General features: G+C 38.4%; 2 protein-coding genes and 1 pseudogene across 6 annotated transcripts; all 3 read right to left on the bottom strand.

Moving 5' to 3' along the window:
• Positions 1–246: 246 nt before the first annotated feature.
• Positions 247–4,153, bottom strand: LOC125214604 (uncharacterized). Its single transcript, XM_048115697.2, has 2 exons — positions 3,963–4,153; positions 247–3,879 (listed from the first exon to the last, which is right to left on the bottom strand). Exons 1-2 carry the CDS (start codon positions 4,108–4,110, stop codon positions 647–649), a joined length of 3,381 nt encoding a protein of 1,126 aa, XP_047971654.2. The 5' UTR covers positions 4,111–4,153; the 3' UTR covers positions 247–646.
• A 4,987-nt stretch (positions 4,154–9,140) lies between these two features.
• Positions 9,141–12,731, bottom strand: LOC125210134 (protein REBELOTE-like; annotated as a pseudogene). Its single transcript, XR_016136278.1, has 9 exons — positions 12,693–12,731; positions 12,414–12,482; positions 11,427–11,929; positions 10,804–11,106; positions 10,379–10,702; positions 10,061–10,266; positions 9,852–9,941; positions 9,669–9,766; positions 9,141–9,562 (listed from the first exon to the last, which is right to left on the bottom strand). The product of XR_016136278.1 is annotated as a protein REBELOTE-like (transcript).
• Positions 11,596–17,501, bottom strand: LOC125212986 (uncharacterized). Of its 4 annotated transcripts, none has more exons than XR_016136543.1 (5): positions 17,104–17,501; positions 16,598–16,767; positions 13,281–16,514; positions 12,405–12,482; positions 11,596–11,929 (listed from the first exon to the last, which is right to left on the bottom strand). XR_016136543.1 is itself a non-coding variant. In XM_048113309.2 (4 exons), exons 2-3 carry the CDS (start codon positions 16,743–16,745, stop codon positions 13,282–13,284), a joined length of 3,381 nt encoding a protein of 1,126 aa, XP_047969266.2. In that variant the 5' UTR covers positions 16,746–16,767; positions 17,104–17,501; the 3' UTR covers positions 11,596–12,482; position 13,281. The 4 variants fall into 4 exon arrangements, 1 of the variants encoding a protein (XP_047969266.2); XR_016136542.1 differs by having other exon boundaries at positions 11,872–11,929; positions 12,414–12,482; XR_007174805.2 differs by having other exon boundaries at positions 11,596–12,482; positions 13,222–16,514.
• Between the last annotated feature and the right edge of the window lie 4,678 nt (positions 17,502–22,179).

Genomic DNA, 22,179 nt, shown 5'->3' with positions numbered 1-22,179 from the left:
AATGGTGCCAAGTGTATATTTGGAAAGTAATTAAATTGTATTTTTGTATTTTTGTGCAAGAGTGGTTAAATTGACAACATTGTTCCAATAAAATTAAATACATTAGTACTAGTAGTATTTTTCATCAACCAAAACTTAAATTTACCAAAATATATAACTCCAATGAGTGGAAAAAATTAAATAATTCAAGAATGAAGCAATACAAACTAGACATGATACTCAAAAGAGTAGAAACATATTTAGAAATGAGTATCAATCATTATCATTAAACATCAAATTATTCATAGGATGATTTAAAAAATTCTACTCCATATACATGTATCTAATAAAGAGGTTGAATATATATATACAGCTTCAACATCTGCATAATTAGTTAATTACACATCTTCAAGAACTAAAGCCAATTTGAGTTAAATCAATGAACACGTTTGAAAAACAAGTTACATTTTCTTCATTTCTTAGATCTGAGCTGCACTCATTCGTCCCTTGTTGATCTGCACTGCAGATGTGTGTTCTCAAACATCAGCCATACCCAAGGCTGCTCGAGCTACTGAAGCAGAGTTTGGGATTCAACATGATAGCGCCCTTTGTTGCCTTGCCAGCCTGAGGAGCCGCGCAGGTTTCTGCAAAATAGGACCTACTGGCCTCAAGGTTTGCCTTTCGTGAGGTTTATATTCGCCACAGCATCAGCCAATCTCCGACCCCAAGGTTCACCAGTCGAACTCTGGCTAATGAACCCTCCTTCCTCCAAGTCGGCCAGTATCTTCTCGCCTCTCACAGAATCGTTCTCAGCAGAAACAGCCTCAATGAGAATGAAGAACGTGGTGGCATCAGGGGCGACACTCCTGCGTTTCATCTCCTCATACAGCATGAAGACACGAGCAAATTCACCACTCCGGCAGAAGCTAGAGAGAAGAACGTTGTAAGTCACAACATCCGGTCTAGCTCCATGACGTTCCATCAGAAGCTTCAGCTCCATTGCCTCGGACGTTTTAGATTCTTTACACAACGCATGGATGGCTGTAGTGAAAGTTGGAATGGTCGGAACGAGCTTGCTCATCACCATGCTTTTCAGCATGGCCATCCCATCCGTTGTCTTCCCACTCTGCACGAGCCCCCTAACCATCGCGCTCTCAGCCACCTGGCGGGAGCTAATGCCAAGAGCCTCCATCTCGTCTTTAAGCTTAAGAGCACCCCGTATATCTCCACACCTACACATTTTTGTTATCAATCTGCAGTACTGTCTGATTGTCGGGATAAAACCACTCTCCACCATCCCGTGCAGTAAAACATGGGATTCACGACATCTTGAGATTCTTTTAAGGCCATTGAAGATAGAAGAGAAAGTAACTTCACTAGGGGAAACCCCAGCAGACTTCATGAGATTCAGCAAATCAAAGGCTTTTGACACGTCACCTCTCTGACTATACGCTATTATAAGCATATCAAATGTCAAATGATCTGCCGGAGTCCCCCTTCCGATCATCATTTTCAGAAACTTAGCTCCAACATCCAGCATCCTGGATTTGCACAGCCCCAGAATAACAGAATGACAAGTAAATTTATCAGGAACATAGCCATTACTCAAGATGGCTCCATACAACGCGAAGACACCAGAAATATTTTTCCGTGTTGATTCCCCATGCAAGAGAATGTTATACGTAGTCAAACTAGGGGTTAAACCCCGGCTCTCCATCACTGACAGGACATAGTCCATCTTATCGAGCTCTCCTGTCCTTGAACATGCATCAATAACTGCATTAAGAGTAACTATATCCGGATTCAGACCTTGCTTTACCAAATCATCAAAATAGTAAATGCCAGCTCGTCCTTGGCCGATCTTGACGAGTCCACTAATTATACTCGAATACATAAATTGGTTCGGAGAAAGAGTTCCTATCTGCACTCCCCTTTCCAACAGAAGAATTGCAGTGAAGACGTTCCCCGTCCTACATAAACCGGCAATCAGACAACCGTATGCATAACTATCAGGAAACATGTTGTTTTCAACCATCTCATCTATAAGACTGAGAGCCGATGCGAAATAGCCCTGAACAAATAACTCAGCCACCATGGTATTGTAGGTGACTATGTCTGTAGCATGAGGAATTTTCCTAAGCTTACTAAAGAAGTCAAGCGCTTCCTGAAGATCTGCTCCTTTGCACAGTCCCTTCAGTAAAGTTCCATATGTCAAGGCGGTAGGCTGGTAGCCGAATTCAACCATTTTATCTAACAATTTGAATGCTCTCAAGACGTCTCCTTTACTTACACAACCACCAATAATTGCATCGAAGGTAGCAGAGTTGGCAAGACCAATTCTATGGACGTGATGCATGAAATCCTCCGCCTCCGCCACATTTCCACTTTGACAAAGAGTGGATATCAATAAGTTACATATGAAAGCATCTGGAAAATGACCACTACGAAGCATTATGGTATAAAATCTGATTGCTTCATCGATATTTCCCAGTCTGCATAAATTGCAAATCAATGTAGAATATACAATTTTGTTCATACTGATTCCAGATCTAACTATTTTACAGATTATTTCCTTTGCATGATTTATCCTCCCAGCTTTAGAAAATCCATTTACAAGAACTGAGTATGTCACAATATCAGGATGCATATTATTCTTAGACATTCCATCAAGAAACCCCATAGCTTCAGCTAGATTGCCACTTCCACATTCTCCATCCATTAGAGTAGTATACATTATAGAGTTGACAGTAACTCCATCGAGCTTTAACTTCGCAAGTAGATTTCTCGCAGAATCCAACTTTCCATGCTTGCAGAGTCCATCCAAAAGAGATCCATAAGTAACCTGATTCGGCCTCAATCCCTTCGCTTGCATTTCATCAAGAAGTCCATAAGCTTCGACAAAATCGCCTCTGTGACAATGCCCATCAATTAGTGCATTATAAGTGATACAATTCGGTGAAACATCAACCTTACACATCTCATGATAAATTTTCCCAGCAACTCCCATTTTCCCCTCATTAACAAATCCATTTATGAGAGTATTATACGTGACTTCATTAGGGATCACCATCCTCTTCCGCATCTTCTTCAAGAGTAGATACCCTTTAGCACTTGTGTTATTCTTACACAAATCATCTATAAGCACATTATATGTACAAACATCAGCCTCAATTCCCCGGAAATTCATGTGATCCAACAGCTGCATAGCTTCCTTATACCTCCCCTTCTTACAGTGCCAATTCAGCACCGTATTATAACTCACCACAGTCGGGGCATAACCACTCTCCTCCATCTTCCCAAGTAAATAACTCGCCTTCTTCAATTTCCCCTCCCCACAAAGCACATTCAGCACTATGTTAAACGTGGCAACATTCGGACACACACCATTCTCAATAACCTCCCCAAAAAACTGCCACACAGGCTCAGCACGCCGAGCCTTGGCCATTGCTGCAAGAATCATATTACAACTATACATCGACGGCCTAAACCCCCTTGAGCACATCAAATGAAAAGCCTCTAAAGCATCATCAATTGCCCCCATTCTCACATAAACCATTATCAACAGGTCAAAAACAGCAGGGTTTGAATTACAGAGAGGATAAGTATCCATCAGCGCATAAAAAACTGATCTTGGACCCGAACCCGTGTCCGACAAATACTTCAAAATCGACTTAGCACAATCATACATTCTTGCTCTAACGAGAATGTGGGTGGTGATAGAATACAAGTGAGTTATGTGGGCGAGCTCCAAACCGGGCTGCTTCACAACCCATTTCAAGAATTTGAGAGCTAACCTTCCGTGAACTCGCCTAAGCGGTGCCGTTTTGTATTTCATGCAATTCAGCGACTCCCATCTATCGATTGTGAGAACTGCATATACACTTCTTGCAGCTTCTTTACCTGTTCAAGAACCCCAACCAAATTGTAAAAAGACATGAACTTTTCTATGAAGATGCACAGGTTATTAAGGGTGGGATATATACCGTGAGAAGATGCGCTGCATTTGCAGGTGTTTCTGAGAAATTGGGGGATATCTTTGGGGTAATCAAACGGCGGTGGAGCTCTGGTTTTTGGAGTTTTGAGAGAGAGATTACATTTTGGCGCCATCCTTGAACTGAAGCGCGATGCCATAGCTTTACTTACAGGGTGGTGACAGGAAAAATTTTGGGGGAGATTACATTTTAGGAGTATATTGAAATTGAATTTAGGGAAATTTTCAAACTCTCTAATTGGTTATATTCAATAGATCATATATTCGCCTTCGTAGTTCACACCCTATCAATTTATAAATTGTTGGAAAATCACAAAATTTTGTTAAGTTTTTTGTCTTGATTAGTAAAATTTGAAAATAAAACAATGAAATTTTAATTTATTTACACTTATTAAGATTACAAAATTCACGAAATTGCATTTGATATAGTCGCCGAGTAATGAAAAATCTAGAATTAAACATATTTTTGTGTGCGGCCGATTTTTTTATTGTTTGTTTATTATGACATATTTAAACTTCATAATTTTTCTTTTCTTGCTAATTTTTAAAATTTTCAAAATGAATAGAATATCACGATACTTCATTGTTTTTCTAACAATTTGATGCGTTTTCATATTTTACTAGTAGTAAATCTTTTTTTCTTATGTTTGTGAAATTCGGTTAAAATCATACTCCAATGAAGCCATAAGAGTAATATTTAGTCTCATAAATTTGTAAAAATTTTAATTTAGTTTATGTGTTTTATGATCCATCCCTAAAATCATTGTCTTACAAGAATTCTTAAACTTATATACACAAAAAAATTAGTTTATACAAAAGTCCAACTCTTTATTTGAAAAAAAAAATAAAAAAATCAAATCCCCCACTGCTCCAATCCGCCGCCGGCCGCCACCGGAATGCAGCCGAGTGACCTAGCCAAGACGCTGGACAACCGTGACCTCCCCCTCAAACTCGACTGCACCACCCCCCAACGGCTCTTGGGCGGCGGCGACGGCAGCTTCTCCTCCGCCATCTTCCACTGCCTCTGCTTGATGGCGCTGAGCTCCATCTCCGGCTTGAACTTCACCGGCCCGAACATAAACATCCTCCTCCTCGACTTCGCCGACATCGACGTCAGCGCGCTTATGTTCACCCTCTGCGCGTGGTACCCCGTGTCTCCGAACCGGGTCGACGCAGAGAGGCATCGGACCGGGTCGTCGGGCCGGTCTGGTTTGCGGAGGGATTGGGATCTTACGGCGCCGGCGTGGATGATCTTGCCGCAGAAGATGATGTCGTGGGGACGGGAGGGGGCGGGGGCGGTGGAGAATTGGAAGAGGTGGTCGGGAGAGGAGGAGGGTGGTGGTGGTGGTGGTGGGGTGGCGGAGGAGAGTGGGAGATCGCAGAAGGAGAGGCGGTGAGGTTCTTGTTGGTTGTCTTCATGTTGGAGGAATGGTGTGGTTTGGTTCATGATGAAGGTGTTTTTAGTTTGTCAAGGTTTTTTCTTGACAATGGGATTTAATGTGGGGATGGTTGTCAAATGATGGAACAACTAAGTGTATATATATAGATTTCATAGTGCTTCTAGAGGAGAATGACTAAAGTCACATCCAATGTATTTATGTATTTGTTGTCACGTATTTCTCCTACTGATTTCTAGATATATTGGATAGATTTATCAACTGTGTTACTTTTTGTTTGTTGTCCCTTGTTTTCGTGCTGATTTCAAGATATTTTTAATAGACTTGTCGAGTAGGCCGGAGATTGGGTATTACTGTTACCTTTTGTTTTGTTGCCACATGTGTTCTCATGTTGATTTGTAGATATCTTGAATCTAAAATGGTGAGACGATCGAGTAATCTATTAATTTGAGGTTATTCATTGCGTAAAGCCAATGATTGATCCGACTAATGACTAATGTGATATAGTACAATATTACCTCTTTTTTGTTATCACGTGTTTTTCGTACTGACTTCCCAGACACCTCGAATGATGAGACGACTAATCTAAATATTTATTAATTTTAAAGTTGTTCAATGTGTAAAGCTAAGAATTGATCCAAATAATGACTATAATGACACACAATGTATTATCTTTTTTTGTTGTCCCATATTTTTCGTACTGATTTCTAGACACATTGAATAATGAGATAATTATCTAAAAATTTATTAATGAGGTTGTTCACATGAAAACATAAATTAATTTTTTGATATAGATTTTAAGAAATTTAGTGCTTTTTTTAATTATTAGTAGCATTAATTGTGATGGTAAAGATATGCCGTGAAAAGAAATTTTCATATTTTTATGAGATGGGAGAACTACAGATAGATTATAGTACTTCTGGTATATATTGTAGTTTTATAGAAAAAAATAGAACTCGATCATGTAGGTGGTAAGCAATCTCATAATCCAAAATAATTGTCTCAATATGAGTAAAACAAATTATAGTCCCATATATGTTGGCGATATTTGAGGCTAGGTAGTCGCATGTGATGAAAAATAGAGTTGTCAAAATATAAGTAGAAGAAATAAGAAGAATAAATCGAGATGACATGTGAATGAGTGGAAAAGTAGTGTTGGATTAATATTGGAAGGTAGGAAAGAAAGAGGTAATAACGCGCATTTATTATTTAATTAGGTCTTTTCTAGATGAACCATATATCTCATAGATATTTATGTATATTTTTCAGTCTAGAAGGAATGGATGTGGATCTCGTCTTATACTATATACCATACTATTTCAATTTGTGTTACACCGTTACTAATTTTATTTTATTACTTAGGCAAGACTAAGTTCTTTGTACAAAGACTTTTTGTTGAAAATTTGAAATCGTATGAAATATTCAGTTTATTAAGTCCTATTTTAATATTCGACACAATATCTCATTCTTATTTAACTGATCATTTTCAATTTCAAACCTTACCTTTACCATTAATTAGTGTCAGTTGTTATTTCATTAGCTACGTGAGCTTCTTATGTGAGCATCACACTCGTTTGTCGCACGTTTAATATTGTTCATTTTCATTTATATATTTAGTTTGATTCTAATATATTAAAAAATGTTATTAAAAATTTTAATTTCACAAAATTCATAAAAATCAAAGCTTAATTTGTTATTTTATTAATTTATTTGAAAATATAGAGAAAACAAGCTAATTGAGCTTTGATTTTCATGAATTTTATTAAATTAAAATTTTCAATAACATTTTTTAATGTATTAGAATCAAATAAAATATATAAATCGAAACGAACAATATTAAACGTGCGTCAAACGAAAGTGATGCTCACATAAAGAACCTACAGTGTGTAGCATATCATTCCTCGTGCTTTCCCATTCTCTATTTCTAATATTTTCATCATCTTACAATAAATGCATCATTAACATATTCAATTCCAAAATTCGTAAGTTGAATTTTTTGAACGCATCAAAAATTAAAAGAATCATATGATATGACGTGAAAAATAAGCATTTAGTTCGGAAAGAAAAACAAATACAAAATCCAATGTTTTAAAAAGATTCAACATTTTAAAGTTTTTTTTCTCTTTCTGCACGTGTAGAAGACCATGTTTGATAGGAGTGATAACTCATCTAGGAATATAATTTTATGAATAATTTCATCCCTAGATGAGTTATCGTCCCTACCAAACATATGAATAAGAAGATACCAAGCGTGTCATGTTTGAGTTGTTACTTGATATTCAAATGTAAATTTTTATTTTTATTTTCGATTTTTGCTTCTTTTAATTACTTAGATGAGAATAGGGAGTATAAATGATCTGAGTAATTATTTCATTTTTGGTAAAAAGGAAAGGGAAAAAATAAGTGAAAAAAATCATATTCAACTCTAAGTCCAAATTACAAACCCTCAGATCAGTTAAAGTAAATATTTAGTTTTAAAAAACTATCCAATGTATTTGGATTATTCAAATACCGAATTTATTGTAATAGTCAAATTTGTGATAGTTAAAAAACCATATTGTGACATGTCGTCCCATATGGCATGCTCTTCTAGAAAACCAACCAATAATCAAACTTCTCCTATAAATTAAAGATCCCCTTTTAACTTTTATTTTGTAATCTAGAAGAAAGCCAAATCCATCAACCAATTTCTTATTTTAGTCAAAAACAAACACCAATCCTTTTCATGTGCCACAATCTGTCTCCCATATAATCCCTTTGGCATATATAAACTCCACAAACCTTCCCAAATCCTAAGTCACAACTCAAAATGTTGCCTCAAGAATCATTCTTGGAGCATAAAGAAATGCATGACACAACAGATGAATTATTTGACACACTTTCTTTGTGTGATCTCCCATTGTATGGTGATCAGAGTGTTGAAGAGTGGGAGAAGGATCTCTGTGCTGATTCACAAGGCTCAACCTCTATGTCCTCCGATGATCACGACGACTACTTTGAGTTCTTCAGCCACGAGCTCACTCACCACCCCACCCCGTGTTTCCCACCGGAGAACATCTTCTTCTGCGATAAGATCATCGCTTGCAAACAGCAGCCGGATGCATCGGACGCCCTCCCAACCAAAGAAGTTGACATCAAACAACCAACGGGCGTCAAGAAAAAGAGCGGGTGGAGCTTGTTTGGGTGGAGGAGGTTTGGCTCCAAGAAAAAGCACAACAGCAGCAAGCAGGGAAAAGGTTTTGATTTCCCACTGCATAAGATGCCTATATTGACATCTTCACAGTCTGCAAAAGCAAGATGGTTCTTGTTCTTGTCTGGGATTTCAAGATTTTCGAGTAAAATGGAGCTGAAGGATATCAAGAACAGGCAGAGCCGCCGTCACAGCCCCTGTCCACAACCATCTCCGACGTGGAGGTTTCAAAACCATGATGAGAAGGTGGCTGGAGACACGGGCAGAGGTTCATCGGGGCTGTGGGCGATGGTAAGAGTACTGAGTTGCGGTGGAAGCAACGATCCCAACTCCCTAGTTGTCGGGTCGATAAGCTGCAATCAGAGAGAGGGGATATGAGCCCTTCATTGGAAGCATTTGCATATTTTTCTTCAGCTTTAGTTTCATTATTCACAGAGGTTAATCAGATTAGACAATTGTTAGTGAAACAAATTATTAGTGTAGCCAAATTACCTGGTTTTGTTGATTAGTTACGCCAATATCTTTATCAATATCTCAGTGTCTCACAATCAGGTTATTGAGCACATAAAATATACCAGCCATCAACTGTAACATCTCATTTCATTGATAAATTATGTTCTCAGCAAAATTTGAGCTCTACATGTTTGAGTATTCAACACTAAAACATAATGATGATGCTAAGCAAACTCCTATCAATTTTATCAAAAAAGGCACTATGATCTTCAGATACATCGGATCGAACTCAACGAACAGAATACAACAATGAGAAAAGAACAAGGCCATATTGGATTTGAATTGAGTACTCTGATCCCAAAATTGGGTGAATTCCTTGGAAAACCAAGCTTTGATGGTTATCACTGAGCTTCAAGGACTCTCTTCCTCCGTTTACTATTCACCATCCCATTTTCAGCAGGTTGATCTTCTGCATCAACATGAACATCCACAGCTACTGGTTTTCTTTTGTGCTTTGCAGCATTCGTCTCTGAAGTTTTCAGCTCTGTCAAACTGAAAGAGAGTCGTTCCATAGGAAACAAATTATTATGACATGCTACTCTTTGTGTTATTGGTTAAAGTCAATCATACAGGGCAGTTAGAGTATGAGTATCTGTACCTTTTCTTATCAAATTTATGCAATTTCCTTTCACAAGCCTTCTCCAGGACACTTCTGTAATATTGAGTAAATGGAGCGTTCGGGCTGGACTTTTCAAGCTGCATACATGTTAGCCATGATGCTCGATTAAATTACCTCCCACCACGTATAGAGGTATGAACAATTGGATTCAGAGACACAAACCTGAAGAAAAGAATCTGCCGATTGATGATCAAGAGGGGAGAAAGGTGCATTTTCTCTCTTTTTCTGCACAAAGGCCGTGTTCTGCTCCACCTGCAGTAACAAATTTAAGAACTAATAACATTGGCCCTTTTGTCAGAACTATCATCTTTAGAAACTTTCTGTTTAGACTCGCATGATAAAAATGTGAACTATGCAAGCAATAACAGTACCTGATCAATCATACGCTTCACAATGCGACACAAGCTTTCTACAGTTGTGATCTCAAGAATTCTTCTCAGGCGGATTACTGGAATAGTAGCCAGGTCAGGAAACGAAATATGGTAGCTCCACTGAGAAAAGTGAAATGCAAGCTGTTTGAAAGCAGACTGAAAGCATTCGTCTGAAAGATTTTTTATTTTAGGTAATGTTTGGGCAGCTGCAAATGACAGTTTCCAATTACAAGGTACCAATGTCCAAATTTTGCATTAAAATCAAGAAGAAAATGACAATAGATTTTCTGCCTGTGATTGAATAAATATGATCCTCACCTTCAAGACTGTCGTAGTATTGAATGCAATTTGAGCTTTTCTTCCCTCCCCGGAAACCTTATATTCCAAAACATCCAACACTAATGAAGCAACTGGTATAAAAGTTCCACTCGAACTTGAGAGAAGATTCAGCCACTTGATGGACTTGAGTCTCAGAGGTAAATACCTTGGACCAGGAAACATGTGAGCTACACCATTAATAAGCTTTACGGTCATAAAGAACAAGGACTGAAGATCATAGTCGCGTATATTTGCTGATATGAACCTAACCCCCATATCAACACAGTTAACATATTCCCAGCTGCAAATTTTTCTAACTGCTTCCTGTTTCAAAAGATTAGGACAACTCATTCCAGTCAGTATCCTTCATATATTTTTATTTTATATAATAGTAATAATAATACTAAATCAAATCAGTATCAAACCTTTTTCTTTGCTTGTATTGCCAAGCTAAATATCTTGGCACGTTGACTTAAAGAAGCAACAGCCTTAACAGATGATTTTTGCACATCTAGAGAACACAATTCAACTATGCAATCCCTTAAGAATTGCATATGTTCTATGTCAGAGATCTCTGTTACTCTAGACCGAGAAAGAAATGATATGGAAGTTTTTGATAGGCAGGTCTCAAAGTGATCTGAACCAAACATAGCAGCAACATCCCGTATAACGGAAAAGGAAGCTGATGATAAGACCCTTCCACCTGTTGCCCACAAATGAACTGTTGCCTGTTGATAAATTTGAAGTGTTGGAATCAGGTGATACAAATTTATCATTAGGAAATTTTCATTTGAAAACTGGCTGGTTTGAATGAACGATCAAAAGGCCATCCATTTTGCCTAGTTTTACAGAACATTAAGCAAGGAGTTCTCTTCTTTACCTTCCTCACTAACTACTACAATCGTCTTTCACATACTAATCCAATTATAGCAAGTTGTATATTTTGCTTTTAGAGTCCGTAATACACAAAACTGCAAATATCCCGAACTCCATGCAACAGGCGAGATTAATTAAAAAACATTTCAAAACAAAGAGAACTGCAAGTTACCTTAAGGAGTCGTTGGACCAGAGATGGGAAAGCAACAAAAAATATCAGGGAAGCTCGGATCCTCGACATTGCAAAAGTCAGAATTTCTGAGTCGGCAATCTGATCCAACAAAAACAATGTGCTTCTCACAAAAGATTTGACAAGAGATTTCATGTTTTTCCACTTTGAGTTTTTCTGTAGTTTTTCTACTGTCTCCTTTTTGCTGTTCGAAGATGATATCTGCAATATGCCTCGAAATACATCATCTGCATTAGAGAGTGTAAAAACGAGAATGTTGCAAAATGTTTCACTGCTGTCGATTCTATGGCAACTGATTCAACACCATAATGGCATGCTGCACGGTAGGCATTTAGCAGGCTAATGAACGCCGACTGGCTATTATCTTCTTTGACCATTTGACACCATGCAGCAATGAGTTGGTTAGAGAGAAATTTTTCTTTATCTTTGTCCAGGTCATCTTCACCTGACTCCTCGTGATCGCTTGAGTCACCTTCGTCTGAGCACTGTTATAAAAGAAAAGAGGAAAAATCTATTAATAAACTAACAGTAAGATCGTGGCATATGTGCGGGAAATGGACTATGAAGCCAATCTACAATATCTAATTCTTCGATACTGAAACCAAACAAGTACTATATCCATTAAAAAACTTCAGCACCATCTTGAAAGATGCAGGTATATAGTCCCACTATTGTGATGTTTTTACGTATACAATAGAAAAATTAGAATATCCTAGTTGGGACGATATAATCAATCTTTCATTTCTGCATCCAGCGTAGCTTGGGGGGGGGGGGGGGGGGAATAACTGAAAAACTATTTGAAACATAATAAATATTGAATTGAAGCAGACATTATACTTGGTTTCTTAATTATATAAGTCAGGCATCATATTCACCAAAGAAGAATATAATAAAAACCCTCCCCATGCCCTAAACAAGAAAGAACAATAAAAAGAAAGGAAAGAGACAAAAAAATAGTACTTATCTTACTGAATCTTCATTTTGAATTGTCATAGCACCACTGTTGAAGCTTTCTAAGAAATTATTGAATCCTGGATCCTGTAATGTTATAAAGCAAGTTACCTTACTAAATATTAGAGAGCATATTTTCTCATAAACTTGTAGATGATAAAAAGCTTAGGGGCCAAACAATAGCATTGAGAGGGTTGATGACACGAGTGAGATGATAACAAAATGCACACAAGAAGGGGAAGTAAAACTATCCATGCCAATTTATGGTCAGTTTAGTTGTAAGCAAATAAGTCCTACCACGTCCATATAAGCACACGCAACCAAGCAATTCACCATAATCTGAAGCTCAGGAAAGCAAAAGTCATAAGGAAATCAAAGATAAAGAAGAGGTGCCTACTTACTCATAATAATCATATTCACAACATGTGAAAAGTCAACTCCAATTATCAGCATACAAAAGACAAAACAACACCATAAAAAAAGAACCAGAGCACTGGACTTGGATTCATTATATCTTAATATCCTTCCTATTGACGATTTTCTCCCCCCCACCCCCCTTATTTTATAATTTTGTCATCAGGGGCATGAACACATATATGACACGACACAATAACGGCACTATATTTATATTATTTCTTAATGTGTAACACGAACACGATACTATACTAATTCTAAGTGCTCCATTAGACTAAACCTAATTTAAATTTCAAAATAAATAAAATAATAATATTATTATAATATATTAATATTATTTCTTAACGTGTAACACGAACACGAACACGACACGAATACGACACAAAATTCGGGTTTCAACACGATCGCGCACTGTGTTGCCTTGCCAGCCTGAGGAGTCGCGCAGGTTTCTGCAAAATAGAACCTACTGACCTCAAGGTTTGCCTTTCGCGAGGTTTATATTTGCCACAGCATCAGCCAATCTCCGACCCCAAGGTTCACCAGTCGAACTCTGGCTAATGAACCCTCCTTCCTCCAAGTCAGCCAGTATCTTCTTGACTCTCACAGAATCGTTCTCAGCAGAAACAGCCTCAATGAGAATGGAGAATGTGGTGGCATCAGGGGCAACACTCCTGCGTTTCATCTCTTCATACAGCATGAAGACACGAGCAAGTTCACCACTCCGGCAGAAGCTAGAGAGAAGAACGTTGTAAGTCACAACATCCGGTCTAGCTCCATGACGTTCCATAAGAAGCTTCAACTCCATTGCCTCGGACATTTTGGATTCTTTACACAATGCATGGATGGCTGTAGTGAAAGTTGGAATGGTCGGAACGAGCTTGCTCATCACCATGCTTTTCAGCATGGCCATCCCATCCGTTGTCTTCCCACTCTGCACGAGCCCCCTAACCATCGCGCTCTCAGCCACCTGGCGGGAGCTAATGCCAAGAGCCTCCATCTCGTCTTTAAGCTTAAGAGCACCCCGTATATCTCCACACCTACACATTTTTGTTATCAATCTGCAGTACTGTCTGATTGTCGGGATAAAACCACTCTCCACCATCCCGTGCAGTAAAACATGGGATTCACGACATCTTGAGATTCTTTTAAGGCCATTGAAGATAGAAGAGAAAGTAACTTCACTAGGGGAAACCCCAGCAGACTTCATGAGATTCAGCAAATCAAAGGCTTTTGACACGTCACCTCTCTGACTATACGCTATTATAAGCATATCAAATGTCAAATGATCTGCCGGAGTCCCCCTTCCGATCATCATTTTCAGAAACTTAGCTCCAACATCCAGCATCCTGGATTTGCACAGCCCCAGAATAACAGAATGACAAGTAAATTTATCAGGAACATAGCCATTACTCAAGATGGCTCCATACAACGCGAAGACACCAGAAATATTTTTCCGTGTTGATTCCCCATGCAAGAGAATGTTATACGTAGTCAAACTAGGGGTTAAACCCCGGCTCTCCATCACTGACAGGACATAGTCCATCTTATCGAGCTCTCCTGTCCTTGAACATGCATCAATAACTGCATTAAGAGTAACTATATCCGGATTCAGACCTTGCTTTACCAAATCATCAAAATAGTAAATGCCAGCTCGTCCTTGGCCGATCTTGACGAGTCCACTAATTATACTCGAATACATAAATTGGTTCGGAGAAAGAGTTCCTATCTGCACTCCCCTTTCCAACAGAAGAATTGCAGTGAAGACGTTCCCCGTCCTACATAAACCGGCAATCAGACAACCGTATGCATAACTATCAGGAAACATGTTGTTTTCAACCATCTCATCTATAAGACTGAGAGCCGATGCGAAATAGCCCTGAACAAATAACTCAGCCACCATGGTATTGTAGGTGACTATGTCTGTAGCATGAGGAATTTTCCTAAGCTTACTAAAGAAGTCAAGCGCTTCCTGAAGATCTGCTCCTTTGCACAGTCCCTTCAGTAAAGTTCCATATGTCAAGGCGGTAGGCTGGTAGCCGAATTCAACCATTTTATCTAACAATTTGAATGCTCTCAAGACGTCTCCTTTACTTACACAACCACCAATAATTGCATCGAAGGTAGCAGAGTTGGCAAGACCAATTCTATGGACGTGATGCATGAAATCCTCCGCCTCCGCCACATTTCCACTTTGACAAAGAGTGGATATCAATAAGTTACATATGAAAGCATCTGGAAAATGACCACTACGAAGCATTATGGTATAAAATCTGATTGCTTCATCGATATTTCCCAGTCTGCATAAATTGCAAATCAATGTAGAATATACAATTTTGTTCATACTGATTCCAGATCTAACTATTTTACAGATTATTTCCTTTGCATGATTTATCCTCCCAGCTTTAGAAAATCCATTTACAAGAACTGAGTATGTCACAATATCAGGATGCATATTATTCTTAGACATTCCATCAAGAAACCCCATAGCTTCAGCTAGATTGCCACTTCCACATTCTCCATCCATTAGAGTAGTATACATTATAGAGTTGACAGTAACTCCATCGAGCTTTAACTTCGCAAGTAGATTTCTCGCAGAATCCAACTTTCCATGCTTGCAGAGTCCATCCAAAAGAGATCCATAAGTAACCTGATTCGGCCTCAATCCCTTCGCTTGCATTTCATCAAGAAGTCCATAAGCTTCGACAAAATCGCCTCTGCGACAATGCCCATCAATTAGTGCATTATAAGTGATACAATTCGGTGAAACATCAACCTTACACATCTCATGATAAATTTTCCCAGCAACTCCCATTTTCCCCTCATTAACAAATCCATTTATGAGAGTATTATACGTGACTTCATTAGGGATCACCATCCTCTTCCGCATCTTCTTCAAGAGTAGATACCCTTTAGCATTTGTGCTATTCTTACACAAATCATCTATAAGCACATTATATGTACAAACATCAGCCTCAATTCCCCGGAAATTCATGTGATCCAACAGCTGCATAGCTTCCTTATACCTCCCCTTCTTACAGTGCCAATTCAGCACCGTATTATAACTCACCACAGTCGGGGCATAACCACTCTCCTCCATCTTCCCAAGTAAATAACTCGCCATCTTCAATTTCCCCTCCCCACGAAGCACATTCAGCACTATGTTAAACGTGGCAACATTCGGACACAGACCATTCTCAATAACCTCCCCAAAAAACTGCCACACAGGCTCAGCACGCCGAGCCTTGGCCATTGCTGCAAGAATCATATTACAACTATACATCGACGGCCTAAACCCCCTCGAGCACATCAAATGAAAAGCCTCTAAAGCATCATCAATTGCCCCCATTCTCACATAAACCCTTATCAACAGGTCAAAAACAGCAGGGTTTGAATTACAGAGAGGATAAGTATCCATCAGCGCATAAAAAACTGATCTTGGACCCGAACCCGTGTCCGACAAATACTTCAAAATCGACTTAGCACAATCATACATTCTTGCTCTAACGAGAATGTGGGTGGTGATAGAATACAAGTGAGTTATGTGGGCGAGCTCCAAACCGGGCTGCTTCACAACCCATTTCAAGAATTTGAGAGCTAACCTTCCGTGAACTCGCCTATGCGGTGCCGTTTTGTATTTCATGCAATTCAGCGACTCCCATCTATCGATTGTGAGAACTGCATATACACTTCTTGCAGCTTCTTTACCTGTTCAACAACCCCAACCAAATTGTAAAAAGACATGAACTTTTCTATGAAGATGCACAGGTTATTAAGGGTGGGATATATACCGTGAGAAGATGCGCTGCATTTGCAGGTGTTTCTGAGAAATTGGGGGATATCTTTGGGGTAATCAAACGGCGGTGGAGCTCTGGTTTTTGGAGTTTTGAGAGAAAGATTACATTTTGGCGCCGTCCTTGAACTGAAGCGCGACGCCATAGCTTTATTTACAGAGTGGTGACTGGAAAAATTTTGGGGGAGATTACATTTTAGGAGTATATTGAAATTGAATATAGGGAAAAATTTTCAAACTCTCTTGGTAACATTCAATAGATCATATATACGCCTTCATACCCTATCAATATATACTTTCTTTTGATACTTTTGATAAATTATTGGCAAATCACAAATTTAGTTTAAGTTTTTCTCTTGATTATTAAAAATTTGAAAAAAAAAACAATGAAATTTAATTTATTTACACTAATTAAGATTACAAAATTAACGAAATTGCATTTGATATAGTCGCCAAGTAATGAAATATCTAGAATTAAACATATTATTCACGCGGATTACTAACTTGGAGCTTTCCTCTTAAATAAAGCTTTGGTCTTTCGCCACTGCTTCAGCACGGACTGAAGATGCTTCTTCGCAAATTTTGGCGCCTTCTTTCCCAGCTTACCCATTCAAATCTCGCTCTTGATTATGCGATTGCGCAATAAATTGTGTTTCAACTCTCCGATTGAACCCTATCGAAACTGAACTGAGCCCAAATGCATAGAAGCTCTAACAGCAACGATACAATGCATTTTGAATCCAGTGCTATCGACGCATTGCCCGAAATATATTTTCGAAAAATGCAATTTCACCACTATGAAGCAATTGTAGGATGATGAAGGGGAATGGAGGATGATGATATTTTTATTTTGCAGAAAATGCATAGAGAAGAAATTAGACAAAGAAGAAGATGCACTTGAAATTAGGGCTTCACTTCACTGTATTATTTGAATTTATTTACTGTATTTATTTACTACTAAAATCAATTTTTATACTATCATTTTATTACATTATTTGAATTTATTTATTACTATCATTTTTTATATAATTTGAATTTATTTCTTTATTTTAAACAGGGCTGTTTTAAAGTAGTTTGGATTTTGGAATTTTAGATGGACTTTTATAACTCGAAAATTTTAGTTTTATTTAGATAGTTAAGGTTCCAAACTATATACAGTACATATAAATTATTTAGATAATTATGATATGGTTATAATTATGCTCTTATTATAATCTTTTATTATAAAAAAATAAAAATACATAATTAAAATTCTAAAATTAAAATAGTTTAAAAACAAAATATACATAATTGAAAGAGTAAATTTATATTTTATTATAAGCAACAACATACATCATGTAAATTGAAATCACTAGTTTTTTTTTATCAAATCAAATGTGTATGATTAGATCTTGTTGAAGTAGGTAGCGGGTGGCAGAATCGAAAAAGACGACTCCCAACGACATAGGTATGCGGTGAATGTTGGCAGTCGTGGGGTTTAGACTCTTCAAGCATTATGCACCGAAGTCGACGTGTGTAACTTCTCGTCGAAGATGTTGGAACTTCTCCCATTGGCAATTTGTTGGGGGGCGATGTACAATTTTGCAATGTCCAAAGATCTTGCCAACCGACCCGTCTCATTCATCCTAAGCCGCCAATGTACATGCTATGCGCAAGAATAACTCTAGGCGCATACAAAACCAGCAACGAAGACAAATATCCCTCGTCGAGCCTCCTCGGCAAAGTAATCCTGAAATAGCATTTCCACAACGAGCTCTCAATCACGATGCACGTATTATGAGGTTTTTTATGCAGGACCGAGTTCGATGAAGATACCCGATGAGCTTGTTAGTATCGTCGGATGCACTGCTGTTGTCATTAGGATTCATTTGTTGTCATTAGTATTCGTTCTTATGTTGAAAGGACATTTTATATGATGAAATGTAATGAAGATTTTTTGAGTGCGGAAAAGTTATAGATTGAATATAATATTAATAGATAAGTATATAAGCATTGAATGATAAAAAATGAAAATTTTAAAAATCGGATAGAAAATCTGTTTGACAGAGGGTATATTTCGAACAATGGGTAACTTTTAAAAATAATAGTACTATTATGTTCTTGATTTAAAAAATGATAAAAAAGAAAAAGAAGCTCACTTGCAGGTCCACAGCAAGTGGGCGTCACGACGACATCTCTTAGGTTGAGGTTGTGTGTGTGGCGAAATGCCTTCCCTCACAACTCGTGGACACAAAATGGATAGGGAGACTAGACACCTACAATGTGTCCCGGTAGCGTTCTTCCATTTTGAATGAATATATTATCTATGTTACGCATGCTCTAAATAACTATGCGAAAATAAGTACATATACAAATATACCATACATTCATTTCATTTTGTGGTTTCGAAATAAAATTTTGAGAAATCAATGTCATTTTTGCCATGTTAGTTTTTCAAACAACTGTTAAGCACATAAACCACAGTGGCAATCAAATATTTGATGTGAGGTATTATGAATAAAAGGCTGCTCTTGATATAGTTCATATATATTACATTAATAGAAGGCAATAGTAATGGATTTTATCATAGACTTACTAGGACACTAGGTGAAAATTTGAATATTTGTGTAAGTGTGATCAGTAAAAGCAGTTATATAAATTATGTCCCCTTGAAAGCAATCATCAATTAATCCCATTTACACCAACTTTCCATCCATAAACCTACTCATTAAATTCCCTATTCCCCTCCCTCACTCTATTCCACATTTGATAAATTCATGATATATGCTCCACATATGTTAATAGGACAACTAGGATTCCACTAATGATTAGTATTTCGTCTAAGTCAATTTTTTAGAAATTTTCATATACTGTTGCATAGAAATAAAAGGTTTAAATTAAAATTAAAAACCAAAACGAATCTTATCGCACAGTTAAGGTGTGTAATGCAAGAGTGGAGCCGATTGGCTCTAGCACGAGTGGGCGACATGATAGATTTCTAGCGAGTGATGTTTTGCTTGCATGTCAAATTACCTGCAAGCACATGTAAGTATGTAATACTCTATGTTCATTGGCTCTACAACAATGTTTTACCCTTAGTCATTATGCGCTTCTATATGTCACATTTTATGCATTTGTATGCGTGTTTCAATTGTGATTGCTATTTTCATAAGGTACTAGTGTGCTAATTGTACACATTACATTCATTTTTGTTTTTAAATTCATGTTTATTTCATAAAGCAACATTGTGAGCAGTCTTTATAGTTAAATACACCGAACTCGAACAAATTTCGTTGCATAATTATCAAATTCAAATTTATCTTCACCTATTGTTACGATGTCGAACTATAAATGTTACTGTGTTAAAATAATTAATGGACAATTAGAACTATATTAGTATTAAAGTAAGTAACAAATTTATTTTTTATTCGAATTCTTCTTTATTTAGACCATGCCAACCAATAATAAATATACTCGGGAACAATCCCCACTATCTTTATCGTGAAACTCTGATTTAATTGTAATGGCACCCACAAATTTATTTCCCCCCTTATCCTTTTTCCTTCCTTTTTAAATTTCTCTCATAAAATTCTTCTCGTCATTGACTAATAAAAATAAATAAATTTGAATTTCTCAACTGTAAGATGACAATGAAAATGTACATGCGCACACACACAAATATAACCTAAAGTTGTAGAGAATTGCGAAATTTAATTTATTTTAGTATACAAATTTTTTTACCATCTAAATAAAAAAAACCCCACCACATTCACCATTTATATATTTCATTGTATCGACCTTCATATGTTTGTCGCTGTTGATCGTGTTTTAGGGGATTTCTCCAAAATAAAAAAACTAGCTTGAACAATATCACAATCTTATTAATCATAATAAAAAAAAATATCAACAACAAATGATATGTTCATGGCTTGCAATCGATGATTAGTAGATATAATATCTTGAACCCTTTTTGCAAGCATTATAGCTTAGAGCATCTCCATTGGTACTTCGGCCAGAAATCGGCCAGCAGTTTCTCCCCCTGCCACGTCAGCAGTACTAAAAATCCACATGCCACATCAGATTTAGGCCAGCCATAGGCCAGCCGCAATAAAAATAATTCAAAAAATACTACATTTACGGAATGAAAATTACGATTAAATTACGGAATTAAAGTTACGAGACATATACGGGAAAATTCATTAATTGCATTTAAAAAAGGTACATAGATAAAAAAAATTACATTTAAAAAGGTACATAATAAAGAAAAAAAACTATCGCCGTGCAATCCTCCGTGCCCACAACTCTTCAATTATATCCTTCTGGAGTTGAATATGAGCATCCACTTGGCGCATGTTGGCAAATTCCTTGAGGCGGCCGGCTTCATCGAGAGGTACCCCACGTCGTACACTAGGGGTGGCCGTTCCGTGGCTTGGACCGGCTTTATCATCATTGGCCCAACTAGTCAGTTGTACGCTTTCGTCTTCGACGATCATGTTGTGCAAGATAATGCAGACGTACATTATCTAGGAAATGCATCCGACATCCCACAAACGCGTTGGACCCATTAATTGCCGCCCATCGAGACTGGAGCACACCAAATGCGCGCTCCACGTCCTTGCGCGCCGACTCCTGTCGTTCCGCAAAGTAGGCATTCCTTTCATCACTTGTTTGCCTGATCGTCTTCACAAAGACCGGCCACCGAGGATATATCCCATCCGCCAAGTAGTAGCCCATATCATGTCGGTTGCCGTTGGCCACAAATGAGACGGCTGGACCGACGCCCTGGCACTTCTCGTTGAAGAGGGGAGACGAGTTCAGGACGTTGAGGTCGTTGTTCGACCCGGCTACCCCAAAATACGCATGCCAGATCCACAGCCGGTAATCAGCTACGGCCTCGAGGATTATCGTGGGATTCTTTGACTTGTAGCCGGTCGTGTAGGGCCCCTTCCAGCCAGTCGGACAGTTCTTCCACTCCCAATGCATACAATCTATGCTGCCTAACATCCCGGGGAACCCATGCTTCTCCCCGTGCATCTGCATCAAATTCTGACAATCTTCGGGAGTAGGGCTTCGAAGGTACTGCTCACCGAAAACGTTTATCACGCCCTTCAGACATTCCAGGGCCGTCGACTCACCGATGTGGAGATACTCATCCCACATGTCTGCCGCGCCTCCGTAGGCCAACTGCCTGATTGCCGCCGTGCACTTTTGAATAGGGGTGTGGCCGGGTCTGCCAGCCGCATCGTGCCTAAAGCGGAAACACCGATATCGACGCTCTAATGCGCCAACGATGCGCATAAACAACTCCCTGCGCATTCTAAAACGCCGCCGGAACATGTTGGCGGGAAACCGCGGGTTCTCTGAAAAGTAGTCGTCGTACAGCCACTGATGTGCAGCGGCGTGATCCCGATCAATCACTGCTCGGCGGTGGATAACCCGTGGAGGGCTAGGTATCGCCTGCTGTTCCACCATACGCATGTACCGCTCCATCTCGCGGTTCATGTAGGCATTCATAGCCTCGTTCATCCTCCGTTCGTACTCCTCAGCATCGCCACCACTACCACCACCACTACCACCCGCGTTACTCATCGCTCGATGATG

The sequence above is a fragment of the Salvia hispanica genome, chromosome 3, assembly GCF_029641045.1.
Source record: "Salvia hispanica isolate PSC_SH4W2 chromosome 3, Shi_PSC_v1, whole genome shotgun sequence".
Taxonomy (NCBI): domain Eukaryota; kingdom Viridiplantae; phylum Streptophyta; class Magnoliopsida; order Lamiales; family Lamiaceae; genus Salvia; species Salvia hispanica.
Note: the sequence above shows the minus strand (reverse complement) of the source record. Positions and strands in the feature narration are given on the sequence as shown.

What these genes read in the sequence shown, in the direction of transcription:
- LOC125214604 (XM_048115697.2), bottom strand. Translation starts at nt 4,110, where the DNA reads ATGGCATCGCGCTTCAGTTCAAGGATGGCGCCAAAATGTAATCTCTCT. An exon ending in ATGCAGCGCATCTTCTCACG is followed by an intron (nt 3,880 to 3,962) that starts GTATATATCCCA and finishes GTTCTTGAACAG; the next exon opens with GTAAAGAAGCTGCAAGAAGT.
- LOC125212986 (XM_048113309.2), bottom strand. Translation starts at nt 16,745, where the DNA reads ATGGCGTCGCGCTTCAGTTCAAGGACGGCGCCAAAATGTAATCTTTCT. An exon ending in ATGCAGCGCATCTTCTCACG is followed by an intron (nt 16,515 to 16,597) that starts GTATATATCCCA and finishes GTTGTTGAACAG; the next exon opens with GTAAAGAAGCTGCAAGAAGT.